General features: G+C 30.4%; 2 protein-coding genes across 8 annotated transcripts in view; one reads left to right on the top strand and one right to left on the bottom strand.

Moving 5' to 3' along the window:
• Window positions 1-5,279, top strand: part of LOC118183176 (tyrosine-protein phosphatase 10D-like) — a 131,983-nt gene extending 126,704 nt beyond the window's left edge. Inside the window, exons 26-27 of the mRNA XM_035352621.2 lie at window positions 2,540-2,645; window positions 4,545-5,279. Of these exons, the coding sequence (XP_035208512.1) occupies window positions 2,540-2,645; window positions 4,545-4,576 (138 nt within the window). The 3' untranslated portion in view covers window positions 4,577-5,279. The remainder of the gene's footprint in view (window positions 1-2,539; window positions 2,646-4,544) is intronic.
• A 191-nt stretch (window positions 5,280-5,470) lies between these two features.
• LOC118183175 (uncharacterized) overlaps window positions 5,471-18,584 on the bottom strand; it is a 228,045-nt gene continuing 214,931 nt past the window's right edge. For all 7 annotated transcript variants that reach the window (XM_085809159.1, XM_085809158.1, XM_085809157.1 and 4 more), the window contains 3 exons: window positions 17,867-17,990; window positions 16,323-17,653; window positions 5,471-8,620 (listed from right to left, as the gene is read on the bottom strand). In XM_085809159.1, coding sequence (XP_085665285.1) covers window positions 8,052-8,620; window positions 16,323-17,653; window positions 17,867-17,990 — 2,024 coding nt within the window. In that variant the 3' untranslated portion in view covers window positions 5,471-8,051. The remainder of the gene's footprint in view (window positions 8,621-16,322; window positions 17,654-17,866; window positions 17,991-18,584) is intronic.

Genomic DNA, 18,584 nt, shown 5'->3' with positions numbered 1-18,584 from the left:
TAAAACTCTTGTCAGTTCAATGAAACGTCAATGTGAAGCTGTAATCAAAAATAAAGGGTACCATACTAAGTACTGATAACTCACTGCAATCATCACTATCTAATGTATATCGATAACTATTATCGTTTAACTTTTTTTGTATTGCAAATAATTGAATTTTGTGTTTTGTATTGAATTCAGTAATAAATTCTCTTTAAAATGATACATGCAAGTTTGCATTTTGTGAAACGTAACATTTTCTATAAGCATACAAAATTCAAAAACATACAAATTTCCAAAAGTGTCCACAATTTTGGCCACCACTGTATGTGGGAGTACATGTATTTGACTCTCTGATATGCCTGAATGCATATGCGGCCAGTAGACATAGTTGTAATAAATAACCAAATTAATATAATTCAGGCCTAACTTCCAATCTCATGCTGCCTTGCCAATAGTGTATGGAAGACGCAAACTAAACATTCAGCTATGCTAAAATGAGACACTACTCAAAATCTGTAGTAAGGTTCTAAATGGAAAAAAAAAAAAAAAATTGCTACCTATGGAACAGTTGCTTTCCTTGTTTGTTGGTTGTCATTTATTCAATCTGAAATAAATTTTGCAGTAAAATTGTAATACATTTTGATCTGAACATTAATATTCATAGCAACATTTATGTCAAAGATGTTCCTTTAAAATCACCTAATATAAATAAGAATATATAATAAATAATAATTGATAATTCCTGTGCTTCATGAGCTTCCATTACATTATCTGTATTAGAAGATTTAAGACTAAGAGTACTTTTCCCCTCATTTGAAAATGTTCTCTTTGTTTTCCTTCAGGCAGTCTGCCTATCATGATGCACATTATCCAAACTACTTATCATATCTGATGGGTTATTTTCCACTGCCATTTATAATATATGATGGGATCAGACTGTGTCATTTGTGTACCACTACTTGTAAATTTATTACAGATACTTTATCCTTATATAAGCATATAAAAATAATCTTTATATCTATATTTACTAAAATCGTATGCCTAACAGAACTGAAAACACATCATTATTTTTTCATATAGTCCCCCTTCACATTCAATACATGTTATTGCATACCCTGCATATTATAGTATAGATTCCTCAAGAAAAGTATTTGCACTAACTGAATGCAAAACCCAGCTACTTATGCATTATTTCTTTCATTGCACTGAATGTGTAGATCCCATAGCCAGTAAATTTCTCCCTTGCAATGGTTCAGTTATAAACTTATAAAATCAATACACAGGCATCCCAGCACTTTGCTTTCATCCTGAGATGAGTGTCTGTTGGTTTCTTTCTACCACAAAGAGTAGTTAACTTATAAGGTATTTTCTCCCTCCTTTCTGCATGACTTCGTCGTGTAATGATGGCACACTTGGCGCATATTTGAGAAGTCCAGGTTCAAGTCCCAGCGAGGGCATTGTTCATTTTTCGTGTCTCTTACTTCAAAAGTCCTAATGACTTTACAGCACTCATACTTCTTATTTTAAATTTGTTCCCACTCTAGCATTTATTCTGTTCTTATTAGTAATATGTTCTTCCAACTTTCCTACTGTTTAAGTTATTTACTACAAAAATATCACCATGACATTACAGTTGCAGTGCTACAAATGCTTGAAATCCTTTGGAAACCTGTACTATCCTTTGAAATAGTATGTTATACTATATATATGAAATGCATTTTAATTTCTCACTCATATTTTGTGAATTAAGTTAAAATGCGAGAATCACTGACTCATAAATGCACAACAGAATGTACTATAATATGTGATATATTTTACATTATTGTATTTAACAGTACATTATACACTGCAGTGCAGTCATAGAATAGTTTAAATAAACTAAAACATTAAATAATGTCGATAACATCTTAGCATAATTCATATATTAAATAAAATTATGTATCAAATGGAAAAAAAACATACTAATGTAAAATTTTAATTCAGGGAAAAAAACAAACTTTTTTGGTTTTGCTTAAGCTTAGATTTTGAATAAAAATATCATTTCAAAGGCAATAAGACACAGGTCCATCTCCTCAAGGAGGGAGGAAAGAAAAGAAGAAAAATTCCTTCTGAATTTTAAGAGAAACCTGTGTCTGATTACCCTCAAAATCAATCAAGTTTTATTCAATGTATATGCCAAATTACTTTTGCCTAATTTTAAATAATTCTGCATGTTAAATGAATATCCTTGTTTTATACAGCATTCACAGTGTCATGCATTCATGATAAATCTTGGAACATACTGCCCCATGGATATCGGGACATTACTGTTAATATTTACAGCTTTTCTTGGATTTTGTGTTATCAAAAATGTTATTTCAACATTATATTATTTTGATAATATCACATATTTTATATTTTCAATAAAATTTAAGTTAATATTCTGCAGTATCTGTATCTTCTTGCATTAAAAAAAAGAAATACAGGAGATATAGGTTACAGCAAAGAATAATTTAATTTAATATTTAGTGGTTATAGCTGTTAAAATATTCTGTTAATGGGAAAAATATGCTTTCAGCAACAATACATATGTATCCATCAATGTTTAATGTGTGTTTTGGAGGGAAATGAAGATATTATGGATCCTTTAAGGCAAGAAGTTCACGAAAATCAAGGCTATGAAGGTCAGTGTATTCAAAATATTTTTTATCTCATTCTTTCCATTATGAATTCCAAATTCCTACAACAAAAATAAAAGTCATTTATAATAAACAAAATGTTTGATAACTGGCAGGTGAGACTTATTCAAATCTCATTGAACTAGTTTAGAACTTGAGTTAATATATTGACATCTAAATGAATTTCTCACTATATCTTAATAATAGTTTAAATCATTACCAAGTCCCTTTATCGTCTCGCATAGCTACTGATTAGTAGCACTTTTTTCTTGCCTTTGATAATGTAATTTGCTTATGTAACTTCTGCGCAGTTAATACAACATATTTCGTTAGACTCTTTCATAACTGTATCGTTATTTTGTTTATTATTCAGCATTAAAAGAGTATAATTTTTTTCTTCAACAGTCCCTCTGTCAACATACACACACATATGTATATATATATATATTATTAGATATATTTCAATGTTTTACATAATATTTATTGTGGGCATGATTTACTTCTGATAACTATAGTAGACATTGGTATTTATTTTATGCATCTTTTGACAATTGTATGTTTGAAATTCTGTAACAGTTAAAACTCACAACTGTAATCACTACACACAAAAATTTGCCTCTATAGAACATTTCACTCGAGCTAGGGCAAGTGCAGATTAAAATTTAAATTGCTAAACTTTTGCCTGAAAAATTGCTTCATGCAGATGAATTTTTTAGCTTTTCTAGAGCATAATCAGACCCTGCCCCTTCAAGTGGCAGACCCAAAAATTATTGATTTTCGTCTTTCCAGAACTTAATTTCTAAATGTTGAAATGCTGGAGCCTTATGGAAGCCTGTCAATGATGTTGGAAAAAAATTAAATAAATGAACTAATAAATAAAGCAATAAATAATGAGCATTTAAAATTAATCCAATTTATTATAAATAGGTTACCAAATTAGAAATTATGTATGCCATACATTTTGTCCTTTAAGTAAGACAGCAATAAAAAAATTTAATAATTTCAGAACAAATAAATTCACATATTTGACACGAATGGCAGTATTTCTATTCAAATAAAACTTCAGTTTTTCCCCCTCATTATAAAATGATCTGAAAAATTTTTGGCTGAAAGGGAAAATTAGCCAATCCAAAATTTGGTATAAATATCTCATCTCCTGGAGGAAAAGCATTCAAATATATAACAAGGATGATCCTTTTTCCTTCCCCTAAATGATCAAGTTTTGTTGTTTATATTACTCTTCCAAGAAAAAATGAGACATGTATTCAGCAGCTACTATCAATATTTGGCTTATAATAAACTAAAAGAAATGTTAGATGAATTTTAGTTTTTTGTGAGTCATTTTTTAAAAGTCTGTTCATCACATTCACCATATTTGTTGGCAGCAAGTTGGCCATGAGGTTCTATGAAATTCTGTTCTTTGCACAGTATGATTGTAATTAATCTCTTACCTCCTCCCCCAAAAAAGCATTATTTGAGGCCATAATATCTGAAAAATCTACATACTTTGGTGTTTTGACTTATTCTGATTTTATATATTTTAGACATTTGATATTTATGTTTATTTTAGACAGCAGCATCAAATGACCATTTTGTGGAAGTTTTGATATGCCTACATGCTTGCTCATAGTACAATAATGTTATAGCTTATCTGCTAATATGATTTAAAACTATATACTGTAATTACAACAATTCCAAAGATTTATAACAGCAGGAAAAAGGTCAATTATATAATTTTAATGCAACTAATACTACTGATATTTCTCTTTTACTGGTGCAGGTATCCTATTCTGTTTTCTAAAGTCCTAACCAATTCAGTAAACTGTATTTTGCTTAGCAGTTAAGTTTCTGTATAGTTTTGTAAAAAAATAATTGCAGTTGTTTACATGCTGTATTATTTTTCAGATGATGAAGGAATAGCAGAATCAGGCATTTGACAGAAACGAGACTTAGAAAGAAGGGAATTTACTCTTTTGTAAATTTATTCATACACTTCTGGAAGTGTATGTCAAGTAATTTCTGTGAAATTTTTATAGAACACTTTTTATAGATAAGAATTTTATTTGACATAATGAATAACTTTAAAATTCATAGTATTATACTATTAGTTACCGAAAGGTGGCTTTTATTCTGTATGTTTATTTTACTATAAAAAGAAACTTTTTAAAAAAGTTTAGAAGCAGTAGGAATTGTTTTCTATTTAACATTCAATCTAAAACACTAGTTTGTGTTAATCATTTCTTCATCAGATTTAAATTAGCTGAAGCAACTAATACTTCCCTTAGATTTTTGCAACATTCACTGAGGGGAAAAGAAAAACATTTACATGTATTAAAATCTCTCAAAAAAGTACTCTCATAAAAAGTACTCTCATTCTTGTTACATTTTCTAACCTGTGATATATTAAAAGGTAACACTGATGTCTTCCATTGCATTACCCTAATATTTATTTTTTATCATATGCTTACTGAACATTATTTTTATATGTCGTGTTTTAAAAGCTAATCATGCTGTAAAAATATGCTGAAAATTGTCATAAGTTATTATATTTGCATTTGATGCCAAAACTGTTTAGAAATTCATTTCTTCTCTGTATAATTTTCATGTACATATCATACATATTAAATGATATATTTTGTACTTATGTCTTTCCTGTGTTGCACTGTTCATTCATTTATGTGCTTCCTGTGTTTCAACAAAGCTATTTGTAAGATCTGTGTACATTGTATAAAATCAGAAATCATGGCTATAAAAGCTTTTTCTGTTAGTATAAGAATAATATAAATAAAATTTTAACAGTATAAAAATAAATGGTGACAAGACAAGTTAAATGAATTTTAATAATTTTATTTATTATGTACAGAACAAGACAACATCGAAGATGTTCAATTGACTAGTCCCATCAGAAAATATGGGAAACTTGCATTTCTGAATTGATGAAAACTTCTATCTCAAACTCACATTTCTTTCAGAAAACAACAGTAGGAACTATATACACTGGATAAGGAGATAAAAATAAGTTTAATAATAAAATAAAAAAACTCTTAACAGACAGGGGCGTAGCTAGAGGGGGGCAAGGGGGGATCTGTCCCCGGGCGCAGAATCCAAGGGGCGCCAAACTGATGTTACGACATCTTAGAATTAAATGTTTTCCATCCTTGACAAGCAGTAGGGGGCACGAAATCTTCAGTTGTCCCTGGGCGCTGAAAACCCTAGCTACAACTCTGTTAACAGAAAAAACATACCTCAACTTTTTTAAAGCTCCATTTCTGTGAATAAACACAAATGTGGTTTCCTTTCAATATTCCCAGCCTTCTCTCCCTATACGCATGTGTAAGATGAAGGGGAAAGGTAAGTTCTAATTTTAAGTTAATATCTGTTATTTGGAAATGCTTTTTCATATAAATAAATTTCACATTCGCATTAAATTCCAATTTTTCTAAAAAATAACAGATGTAAAGATTCACACATTGTTTATTCCCACTTTCTTAATTTAAATTTTCCTGTAAAACAATGTGCAAAAGAATAATGGATAAATATATATATTTGAAGTATAAAATGATATAATCTTTCATTATTATATATTTTGACATTTAGACTGAAGATAACTTGCAGGCTTGTTAGTGACTCTTCCATATCAACTGTAAATGTCAATGCATATGCCATAAATTAATTGCATTACCTTTTTCTTTTAATTTTTATTAAATTAAGTAATGAATACTAAAGTAATTAAATGTTACAAGTAACCATATTCATCATAATGAACACTTCTGCAGTACAACATAAAATAAATTAAAATTTGTATCTAACGTTATATTTTGTAATTTAAAGATTTTCATATATTGTAATATCACAAATCTTTCCCTTTTTAAATATTGCTTCTATCTCAAATTTTGTTATATTTTTAAAATCTGTTTTCAATTTAAATAAACTTATGTAAAAAGAATCGGCCCACCAGCGGCCGAGCGGTAAAGACGCTGAACACTGGTAGTTCGGTCTGAGGTTCGAATCCCGCGAACGGGCTGGCTGCATGGGCGTTTTCGTGGTTTTCCCCATGTGTAACGTGTATACGAGCCAGTTTTCCTTAGAAAGTCCTCCACGAAAGGCATCCCTCCCCTTAGGCAGATAGCCCTAGTGTGCTTTGCCATAATTAAATACACCACACCACACCACACCACACCGTAAAAAGAATCGAGTTACATTTGAACCTTCCACAGCTTTGTGAGAGATATTTAATTCTCTTAAAAGTTTTATAAGATTATGGCTATAATGTAGGATTATGATGTAATGCTATACATCTTTTAATGTGAAGTTTTCTTTCATATTATAAAGTCAATGCTAGTAGGAATCGACATTAACTTGTATAAATGATGGCTAAACTATTACCGGCAGAAAAGGAAATGTATTTAGATAATTTTTATTTAAAAGTATAGATTAAATTCATATATTCTATATGTGATAGTGATCTATTACAAATATGTAATGGATATGTCATAAATATGTAATGCAGTGCTTAAGCTGCCTTTTGTCATCCCAATTAGTACTAGAATCTTAACTAAAAACAGTGCATTGTTATTTAACTACTAAAATTAGAGCTATAAATATTGAGTTAGCTTTTCAATCTGTGAATTAAACAAAATTTAACCAGTAATTATACCTTTTACATGTGAATCTCAATTCTTTCATATTGAACCTTAAATGTACATAAACTTATAAACTAACTTAATTTTCAATAGCAATAAGTCAGCCTAAAGACAGTGCCTTGAAACAACCTTAAATAGTACAAAGCAAATTTATAGTTTTAAAATTTGAAGAACCCATGTTAGGCTTGTAAGCCCCTTCAAGCTAACCTTTCATGTATTAAATAAATTCATTGGAATCTAGTAATATTTTTAAAAAAATTTTAATGAATGACATTATATTTAAAAAATTCTGAAACTGAATTATAACATGCTGAAATGTAATTATTATTTTACACATTCTAATATTTCATAAGCTTGACTGCATAATTATTTTACTTTCTTAATTTTAGTAAAAGAAATAATTTTTATAATTGATTTATTTTATGACAAAATATGTGTATTTAGTTAATTTTAAATTTTGATAATTTATATAAACAGCTAACAGAGCATAATTTGAGGTTTAAGTTTCTTACTGTAAAATTTGTGTTAATATTCTTGAAGATTTTAGTAAATAAATAAGCAACTTCAAATCAGACACATCTGCTCTTTCCTTAGATAACACTATATTAAAAACATGAAGAAAGCTTTTATTTTTAGTAGAAAATGTAAAAATTCTAAATATTTCTCACTACTGAATTATATATTTATTTCAGAACAATTCTGTAAAAGATCTCTTTTTGATATGCATTATGATAAACGGAATGAAATAGGGTAAAGAACATAAAAATAATCAGGAGACCTGTATCATTCTCACATTTCGACGACATTCCCGCTGACGGCAGGATAACATTTTCAAAGAGCTATCAATATCACCTAAATGCAAAACATCTGGACACGACTCATGACACATTACTTCTTTCTGTTCTGCTTCTGTATATACAGATGCAAAACATGAACTCTTTCCAGCTAATCTTTTTGACTGGCCATCGGCTGTCCAGAATGAAGGCATGTGACACAAAATACCAGGACATGATTGCACTCTATATAATCCTATTTTATCACTTAATGAAGAGCAATATCTAGTAGACATTTCACAGGTGTCCTTTCCTGCATTAATGCATGAATTAGATTCAAAAAACCATTGTTCCCTCTCTTTTTTAGAAAGCACAGACTCATTAAATGGTTCATATTTCCGCTTGTCTTTTGAAGGTGAACTAGCTGTACCACTTAAGCATGTTGTGTCAAAACTGGCTACTCTTTTCCGAGGCCACAGCCATGTAGGAGATAGTGGTATACCTGAGTCATGAAAAGTGTCAGGATCCTCAGATGGGTAACTAGAACCACTTGGACTGGAAGGTTCTGTTATAAATAAATAAAAAATATATAATATAAATAAAGGCAAAATATATCTAAGTTACATTTCAGATTTGATAATTTTAAAATTGCACATAAAGTTTTACAGTATCATCCTTTTAAATCTCTGTTTATAGACTCTGAATTAAGCATTATGGCTTTAATATCATAATAGCAAGATATTTGAAAAAGAGAGCTATAAGTTTTATTGGTCCTAGGCAGGTATTTCCAACTAGAATGTTTTCCTAAGTTAAAGAATTTTATGAGAATACTTTTCAGCACTGAGGGATCGAACAATTTTGAAAATACAAAAGTTAACATTTTATGTATAGCAAAAATTCCAGCTAATGAAATATACATAATGCCTTAAAATGTTCCATAAAAAATTCTAGGAGATATTACAGAATACATTTGTTAACTTACGTTAGCAGAATATGGCAAAGCACATGAAGGCTAACTGCCTAAGGGAAAAGCGAGGCATTGGTTCATATTCACATTACACACATGGAAAATGAAAACCAATCAAGCAGCTAAAACCAGTGTTCAGCAGTCTTCACCACTTAGCACACTGATGATGCAAAATTGGCAAATTAGATCACATATGAATGCATATTGACTACATTTGACTGAAATCAAATATATCCTTAAAATAGTCCTAAACTTAAATCAACAACCATAAAACAAAAGTGGCTTCTTTTGCCAGTAAATAGGGGTAAATCAATAACTGTTATTAACTTGATAACTGACCCTGAGAAAATATTTGTTGCTCATAATTCTGTATTTACAAATGCAATCTACATTTACCGCTGAAACTGGTTTCATGAAAGCTTCAAAATTATTTTGAAGGTCTTTAAATATACACCATATCCATTAAAAGTCTGAACCTGCCTCTACTTTTGTAGACCTAGATTTCTAATTGTAAAAATGTTTTAAATCACCCATTTTTTGGTTTTTTAAATTTAAAAAAATCAATTTTATTAAAATAATGAAATTTAACATTTTATATGGTCTCCTGGTCCTTGTATTAATTTAAAATACAAGTATTAATCTAGTAAATATATTGGAAAATTTTAAACTCATTATAAAAATTAAGACACAATTAAATTTGACTCCAATAAAAACTGACTAAGATATTTATTTCTAAATTTTCGATGTTTTCCATCATTTTTAGCTTGCCTTGAGGAGTCGGTTAATAGATAAATTAGAATAATTTGAAGTTAATTTTTTTTTGCTCTTAAATACCATTCATTGATAATCTTTTGTAATTTACTAATGTGTAACATTTTTTAATTTATAACATTGTTATAAACAATAAGCCAAAAGAATTTTCACTCAAATAATTTATGTTTTCAAATGCTAAAAATACGTTATTAGTATCCTCATGAAAATTTATTACTTTAGAATCATAATGATATAAAAAATTACTAAACTGAAAATATTTTTCATTTCTTAATGCAAATAATGTTATGATTTTGCAATGTGCCAAAGTTTCTTAGAACACAAATTCCATATGATTTCTTTCTGAAAACAGTTATATGGTGTCCTGGTCCAAAACAATTATAGAAATTATACTTTTCACTGCAAAGGAATGTTTTTTGTTTAAATCTGTTAACATTAGAAATCCTTTAAACTATCTTGGGTCAATTTTTGATGCACATGAGTCACACATTTTGTATTTTATTTCTTATAATTATAAAATTTTCCTAAATACAGTCAAAAGTCGTTAATTCGGACACCCATAATTCGGAATGATCTATAATCCGGACCTCAAAACTAAAAACTTTCTGCGCATGCGCCGCGTTGACACATGCGCATAGGCGTTTACGCGTGCGCGTAAGACCCTTTACGACTGCGCATATGAGTGTGCGCAAGTGCAGAATACGTTTTCGCGTGCGCGTTTTATTATAATGGACATATAAGCTAAAATTATCTAATTATCTATTTCAGTTATTGCGTTGTTCCTTAATTTTCGAATTGGATCCGGCTTATTATTTTTTGCAGACTGTAAGAGCAATTTTATAAAAGTAAGCTTAAACTTTCGATTATATCAAATAGAATTTCCGATATATATTTGTTAATATGTAAAGGATCTAAAGCGAAAGTATGTTTTGAAATCCGAAATCTGTTTATCAATTTCACGCTGTTCGGCGGGGGGGATCGCCGCGTGGCGGGCGCGTAATGAATTGGAAGTTGACCTGTCAGCACTATCCTTATCTTCAGCGCAGATGTTTTTATTTTATTTGGCTTATAATTCCTTACCAAATGTAGTATTTCATCTCGATATGCTCCGTCTTTGATATGATTTAAAACAAGTTCCTCGTCATTATAATTCGCTTTCGATAGCGAAGAAAGTAACAGAGGTTATTGAAAACGAAAAAATTTCGATTGACAAATTAGTCGGTGTTCTCGACACAGCAATTATAGGACTTGAACAGCGTAACTTTGTAACTGAACAAAAAATTATGTCTGTTTAATGGAATTAAAGAGAAAGTATTATCACATGAAACGAAGCAAAACTTAAACAACTTACATTGAAAGAAATGTTTAATAAAGTAAACAAATAAATATTAAGCTTTTTCTTTTTGCAAATTTTGATACCCTTTAGATCATAATTGTTCTTTATTTCATAAATTACGGTTTCATATTTTTAATTTTAGAATTTCTGCATGCCATCTTACGAGATTTAAACTGATGATCTATAATCCGGAAAAATCGATAATCCGGAATCGCCGAAGTCCCGACGAGTCCGGATTAACGACTTTTGACTGTATAAGTATAGAGAGAGAGACAGTGGGAATATATTAAAAGACAAAATTGAGTTTTTTTTTAATTTAAAAATGCCCAGACATGAATATCATCATCATTAAAGCATTTTTCTTATTGGAAGTATATGTCTGTGTTCAATAATTGTAAAAATAATGGCTGGATAAGGACTTTTGTGAATGTGGTGTATAATGTCTACGATAAATATTTAAGGAAATAAAGCTTATGCTCGCTTTCTTCTAAAATCAAATGTATTAATTTATGTGAATTTTTTATTGCTTTCTTTTAGTGTCTATTAAAGGAATTATAAGAAATAAGTGCTTATTTCACAGCCCATTGCTAATTTGTACAGCAGAAAAATATTCTGAAGATGATGTCTTTTAACTGAAAATTATCCAGCAAAACAAAATAAAAAATAGGACTGCAAAATTACCATTTAAGGAATTGGCCTCTGATATGAGAAAATCAACTCATTTTATATATACACATACAGTTTAATTTCACTTGTAAGATCTCTCAAGTTATCACACTATGTGTGGGGATAAAATGGAGGAAAATAATAGACTTTTTTTGAGAAGTTAATTATTTGTTAGTTCAAAGTAATGTGCATATTATGCACATTACTTTTAAATAACAAATAAAGCTTAAAATCAAACAAACAACAATTATAACAAATAAAGCTTAAAAAGTCAAAATTCAGCAACTTGGCCTAACTTAATTATTGTTGTAAATATCGTTAAGAGTTTGCAGTACAAGAAAGGAACTAACTTGATCTGCCAGATAATTTTATGTTAAATCACCAATCTGAAATAAAAGAAGCATGCTGCCTTCTGTAAATAGCATTGCTCATTTAATCTCAACAACCTTCTTACTCCCATCTTAGCTTACTGAAACATAACACTTATGCTCAATATGAGCTATTAACAGGATGTTGCCAAATTTGACAGACAGATTCAGAGGAGTGATAGTAGGCATCAAGAGGATGAAAAATTACCATAAAATATGGGGTCGCAAACTATGTTTAGTTGGTGAAAATCACAAAAATAGACATCAAGAGGACAGTGAGCTTGACAAAGAGAGTGGCCAAACAAATGCAAGGATTTTAGGAGCATTGCGATCGAGAAGAAAAAAAAACCTTGTATACAAATTTCCCACGTGTATCGAGAAAAATGAAAGCAAGGAGCAAGTATTGGTTAATAGGCACTGCAGAATTTGTGGGAGTTAAACTTCATTTGGAAACAATACGTCCGATTACATGAATGAGAAATATGTGGATATGCATCAGATTTACAGCCAAGCAGCTGACAGTGGCCGTCTTGCACAGAGAATGTACCAAGAGCAATATCTGAGAAGGCGTTTCACACAATACTACCTTCGCGAACATTGATCGGTGGCTGGAAGAGGCAGGGTCCTTCTAAATACTAAAATACAAAACAACAACATAGTATGCACATATCTGAAACAGAAAACAAGCATTGAAATGATTTGCTGTATCCCCACACACAATCGATTGCAAATAAACTGGGTACTCAGCACAAAATAATGAGGAAGGCTCTGTATGCCAAAAAAATTTTATTCTTTCCAGATGCAAAAGCTCCAACTCCTAGGCGATGCCAATTACCCCTTTCAGATAGAGTTTGTACACTGGATGTTTGATGGCACACAGAAGAATTCATAGTTTTCTTGCACTGTTTTATTCTCAGATGAAGCCTGCTTTATAAGGGAAGGCGTGGTTGATACATATAATGTGCATATGTGGTCGTCTGAAAATCCCCACAGCAACTGTCTTGTCAAAAGTGCAGAACAGGTTTAGTACTATTATCTATGCAGGGTTTCTTGGAGATCATCTGTTGGGACTATACTGCCTCAATGGCACAAATTTCTTTTCCTATAGCACGTTCTCCCGGATTTGATGCAAGGAATACTAGCAACTGTGTGCAAGAACATGTGGTTCATGCATGATGGTGCACCAGCATACTTTAGGAATATGGTGCATAATCATCTCGATGCTACACATCCTGAGAAGGTGGACTAGACGTGGTAGATATGTTGCTTCGGCTTCATGCTCCCCAAGCCTCAATCTCTTGGATTTCTTATTCTAGGGTCACCTGAAATTGATTGTTTATCAGACGCCTGTGGATACACTGGAGGATCTCGCAGAACAGATTATCATCTCTTCAGCAGACATCGCCGGCACATTGGGTATGTTTCGATGCGTCCAGTAATCCTTTGTCCATTGGTGTCAGCTATACGATGATGTTCATGACCACAACTTAGAGCAATGCCTATAGAAATGTCTCCTCTCCTTTTCTTCATTTTTTTCTTTTTTGCTTATAATTGGCCCTTTTTGTTCCACTCAACGTCACACCCTTCATAACTATTTTTGCAATTTCTCCTGCTAAACTTGGATGGCAACCCAAGGTTCTATTGGGGGGCAGGCAATAGTTCATTCTCTTAATGCATACTCGGCAATGCCTTGTGTACTGTACAGGCGGTGCAGGCAAAGTTTTTCTACAGCTGGTTTCCTGAAAAGTTTAAAAATTGATTCACACAGCTGTGCTTAGTCAATTGTCTAAGGTAACATGTGAGAAGAGGAATGAGTGAAAGATATAATAAACTAAATCACAGTTTCTCAAAGTGTAGAAAATGTTTTCATCTCCTCAGTGGTTCAACACAGAATTTTTGGTGGGTCATAAAAACCTGTTCTCTTTTCCTTATTGTGTAATTATGAATTTCTAATTATCAATTGATAATTATATATATTTATGTATTATTTCACGATCACCTTATTTTCTTTTAGCAATTTCCATTTTTTTCTGCTTTCCTCCAGATCAACTTTATGTATGGGGCTGCAATAACTTACAACTATGCACGGGTGGGTCACAATAAATTGAAACTATATGCATACGCATTGCGAGGTTAAGAAGTTTGAGAAACCTTGAACTAAATAAAAATATAAAAGTGATAGAAAATATTTATGAAGTACAGACTGGACGATTTCCCTCAATTGTTAAAATTTGTTAGCCAGGCTGTATTACTTCATAAGGAATATTTCAAGCAGTGAAGTTAACATAAGAAAATTTCCAAACTCATAATGAATCCTAATATATTTCTGCCAAATAAACTGTATTTTACATGAAATTTTCTATAATACAACATTAAATAATTATTAAATATATATATTATGAATATTCACATTCAAAAACAATATGTGGACTTTTTTTAATAAAATTTCCTGATTCAGCCTAACACTACCTTGATTAGTAACACATTGAATCCCAATATGGAAAGGTTTCTATACACACATATATATATTTTTATTGGTAATGTATTTTTAGGTTTGTAAGTTCTGTCAGCATCATCTAATCAATTACATGCAGATAAATTAAAGTCCTAAATATATCTAAGCCAATGATATTCAGATATTTTTTTAATAAAAGCTGTTATATTTTTGACATTCATTACTAATTCCTGCTGAGGATAAACAAAAGCAAAATAGAATAACTACAGAAACATTAAACTAATAGAAACAGGACCAAACTCATTATTTTTCTACTGTAAAAACTATAATTTTAAGGGTGGGATTAAATTTTGGCACAGGAAAGTTTTTCTCATTTTTAATAATTCTCTTTAATTTAAAATTTCAATACTATAAACAAACAGTTTATTTGTAAGATGCAAGAAATGTATAAATAATTCCTGCAAAGAATTTAGTTTTTAGTCAAGCAAAAATTACAATTGAAGCAAATTGATTCCACCCACGAATCCTCAAAAAAAAAAAAAAAAAAAAAAAAAAAAATCACTAAAATGAATTCTAACTTTTTTCAGAAATAGAAAAATTGTAATCAGAAATTATTTTCCTTCATAAAATATTATCTTTTAACCTTATTTATGATTTAAAAAATGCTTGAATTTGAATTTCTTGCACAGTATTACTTGACCTGTTTTAGATTGTTCAGTTTGCACTTTCAAGCAAACTTAGTTAAATTTTGGACATTATAATCAATTATATATCCAGAATAATGCAGATTTCAAATCATCTACGATCAAAATAAACAATAATACAGCAGTTTTTTTAGTACAATCTTTCAAGAAGTTAAACAGAAAAAAAGTGAATGCAATTACCGTAGCAGTCTAAAAACATAAAGCTATGCTACATCTTACATTCAATTCATTTGTAATAGTAGTATATTTCATATAAAACAAAAAGTTACCACAGTATTGTGAAAATATTTTTATTAGTATCATTTCACAATTCTGCACAGTTTAACAAAAATAGATTAAGGACAAAATCACTGATGTTGGAAAGTTTGATAATTTGCGGAAGAATGTGAAAGATAATCAGAAGTTTACTTAAGTAAAGAATATTTTATTTGTTCATTTGCTTCTGAATACTAAAAACGCTGTATTTGTAAGTTATATTTTATTGTTTTCTTTTAATAAGCACATTGTTTATCAAGTAGTACAGTATATCTGTCAAAAGTAATTCTGTTGTACATGAATATTTTTGCACGTGTGTACATACCCATCTCTGCAAACCAACTTTCTTGTGGTTTAATTACATGTCAATGTTTCACTTCAAAAAATAACTTGTATTCTTAACCACATAATTTATTATTTTTTAAAATGATGAAGCACACAAATAGTTTTTTCTTTTTTAGACTCATGTTTAAAAGATGGCGGCATTCCAGTGTACATAAAGATTGATTATTTCTCCCACAAAAGTAGCTGACATGTCATTACTTTCTTATACATTATTTCACATTTCTCTACCATGTAAATAACTGGAGACAAATACTTTTTTCTAATAGACATTTAATGGGTTAAACAAGAACTCAATTATGCAAAATTTTCCAATATGAATTTTTTAACAAATTTACATTTTATTTGTATATCATGCTTAAAAAACAACTGGCACATAATTCTGTGATAATGATATAGTTACCTGTTTTGGTAGTGATTATATCTCTTTCCATTTCCAAATCCTCCAGCAAATGACTTTCTGAGGGGCTGAGAGGACTTACTAAACTTTCTCGCCATTCGCTTACAGCAACATCTGGAAGTTCTAAAGGCGAAAATCTTCTGTCAGCTCCCAAATTATCTACGGAACTTTGCGATCGTGTTCCTTTTCCTCTTAAAATTACATCATCCTCTAAATCATTAATATCTATCTCCAGTTTCAAATTCTCCGGTTTCTTTCCATGTTCAGTGAAGTTATCAGTACAGTCTGAACTTTCACTTCCAAATCCAGATGTTGCAGCGGAATCTGAACGTCTGTGTGAGTCTAAGTTAAATGTAAATGGATGGCGAGTAGATGATGTTTTGTACTGAGGTGTAGTGTGTTCACAGAACACAAAATGAGGCTCTGTTTTCTCTTTTTTTGGTGATAATTCTTTGAATCTTTCCAGAGATGTGTTGCATGAACGTTTATTACAAAATTTGTTGAAATATAACTGATTTACTCCAAGATTATTTTTTTCAGTTACTTCAGACTGAAAATTTTGTGAACCAACAAATTTAGATTGATTTGATCTCATTTTTATTTTTTGTTGTTCTTTAAGCCTAGGAAATTCATGACCTTTTGATGCTGAAGTAGAAGTTTGATGAGATAATGTTTGTATTGAAAATCTCTCTTCAGAACTTGATGAACATATTCCATGCTTAAAGGAAATGTCAGAAAAAGATGTAAAGTTCTCCACACTACCAGAGTGAGAGGATTTGATTTTTTGCCTATTCACACCTCGAGAATTCAGAGTTATATTACTTTCACCTGTTGAAATCTCAGATATTAAAGCATCACATTTTATTTCCTTAACAGGAGACAAAACTTTAGAAGTTGTTGTGACATTGCAGTCTCTGCTTTTCTTTTCAACAACACAATCATCACGTTCTCTAAGCCAATCACCATAACAACTTTTACTTCGATACTGCCTAAAGTCAGGAAGAGAAGGTTGGCTAATTTCTTCCTTATTACCACCCACTTGTTTGACATCAAAACTTAATCTTGCAAGAGCAGTAGTTGGAGACTGATCTCCATTCCGTGGCTGCAGAAAAATATTGGCATTTTCACTTTTAGATGTATCAATATCTAAGGATAGCTTAGAAGCACGCATATCAGTCCTACATAATCGCTTTTTACTGCAAAGTGGAGGTGCTGATGTTGCTTCAGGCTTAGCATCTAAAATATTTTCTTTTCTTAGCTGCTTTTCATATTCTAGCAGTTGCCCAAGGAAATTGAAGTTTGGTGATATAGTAGGACGCTTTGATTTTACATACCTAGAAGAATATATATATATATACTTTTAATATGATCTTCAAAAGTACAAACAGAAGCAACTAAATAGCTCACCAGATTTAAAAATTTACTTGTGTAAAATTATAAATTTCTACTACATTACGATATTTAAGTCTAAAATTATAAATTTCTAGTACATTACAATATTTAACATGACTTGTATTTATCGCAAAAAAAGTAAAAATCAGTTTTACCTATACCCATCATCAGATGAAAGTCTTAGGTAACGCATAACATAAGCTATTGCAACAGTAGGAGATCTTGATATTCCTGCCAAGCAATGAACTAAGACACAACCATTCCCTTCTCGAACTTTGTCTGAAATAAAATAATATAATACAAGATCATGCACACAAAAATATGAATCTAATTTATGCCTTCTGATAAGCACATATACACTTTCACATTCATTCCTATTTGGAAAAGTTTTAATTAAAAATGCATGACTGCATGCTTTATTTACTGCTCTCAAATAATCTAAAAATTTTCAGCGGATTATATTTAGTTCTAAAAATTGCACTGATTTTTTTTTCAACTGTATCTCTTTGCTAATGTTTCTGCTGGAAGGTTATTTTAAATGCTAATTGAAAATTGGATTACCTCCAGAGGCAGACATTTTCTAGGAAAGACTCTTTAGGACTAAGTCCAGTTTCATACAAAAAGAAGAAATAGCCAATGAAATGAATATTTTTAATTATCAGTTGTGAACAAACAAAGGAAGCAAATTTTTTTTTTATTTTTTAAATTATTCTTTTTCATAATGCTCTTGATTTATCTGATATTCAATCTTACATTTTTCAAACTTCTGAAAGACCAGAAAATTTTTGAAAATTTTATTCAAACTAAGAAAAGTCACTTGTGGTACTTTTTTCCCTAATAGCAACATTTAAGACTGTAGATATTTAATATTGA

This window comes from Stegodyphus dumicola, chromosome X2 (genome assembly GCF_044657685.1).
Source record: "Stegodyphus dumicola isolate Sdum_Otavi_A_Nest chromosome X2, ASM4465768v1".
Taxonomy (NCBI): Eukaryota; Metazoa; Arthropoda; class Arachnida; order Araneae; family Eresidae; genus Stegodyphus; species Stegodyphus dumicola.
Note: the sequence above shows the minus strand (reverse complement) of the source record. Positions and strands in the feature narration are given on the sequence as shown.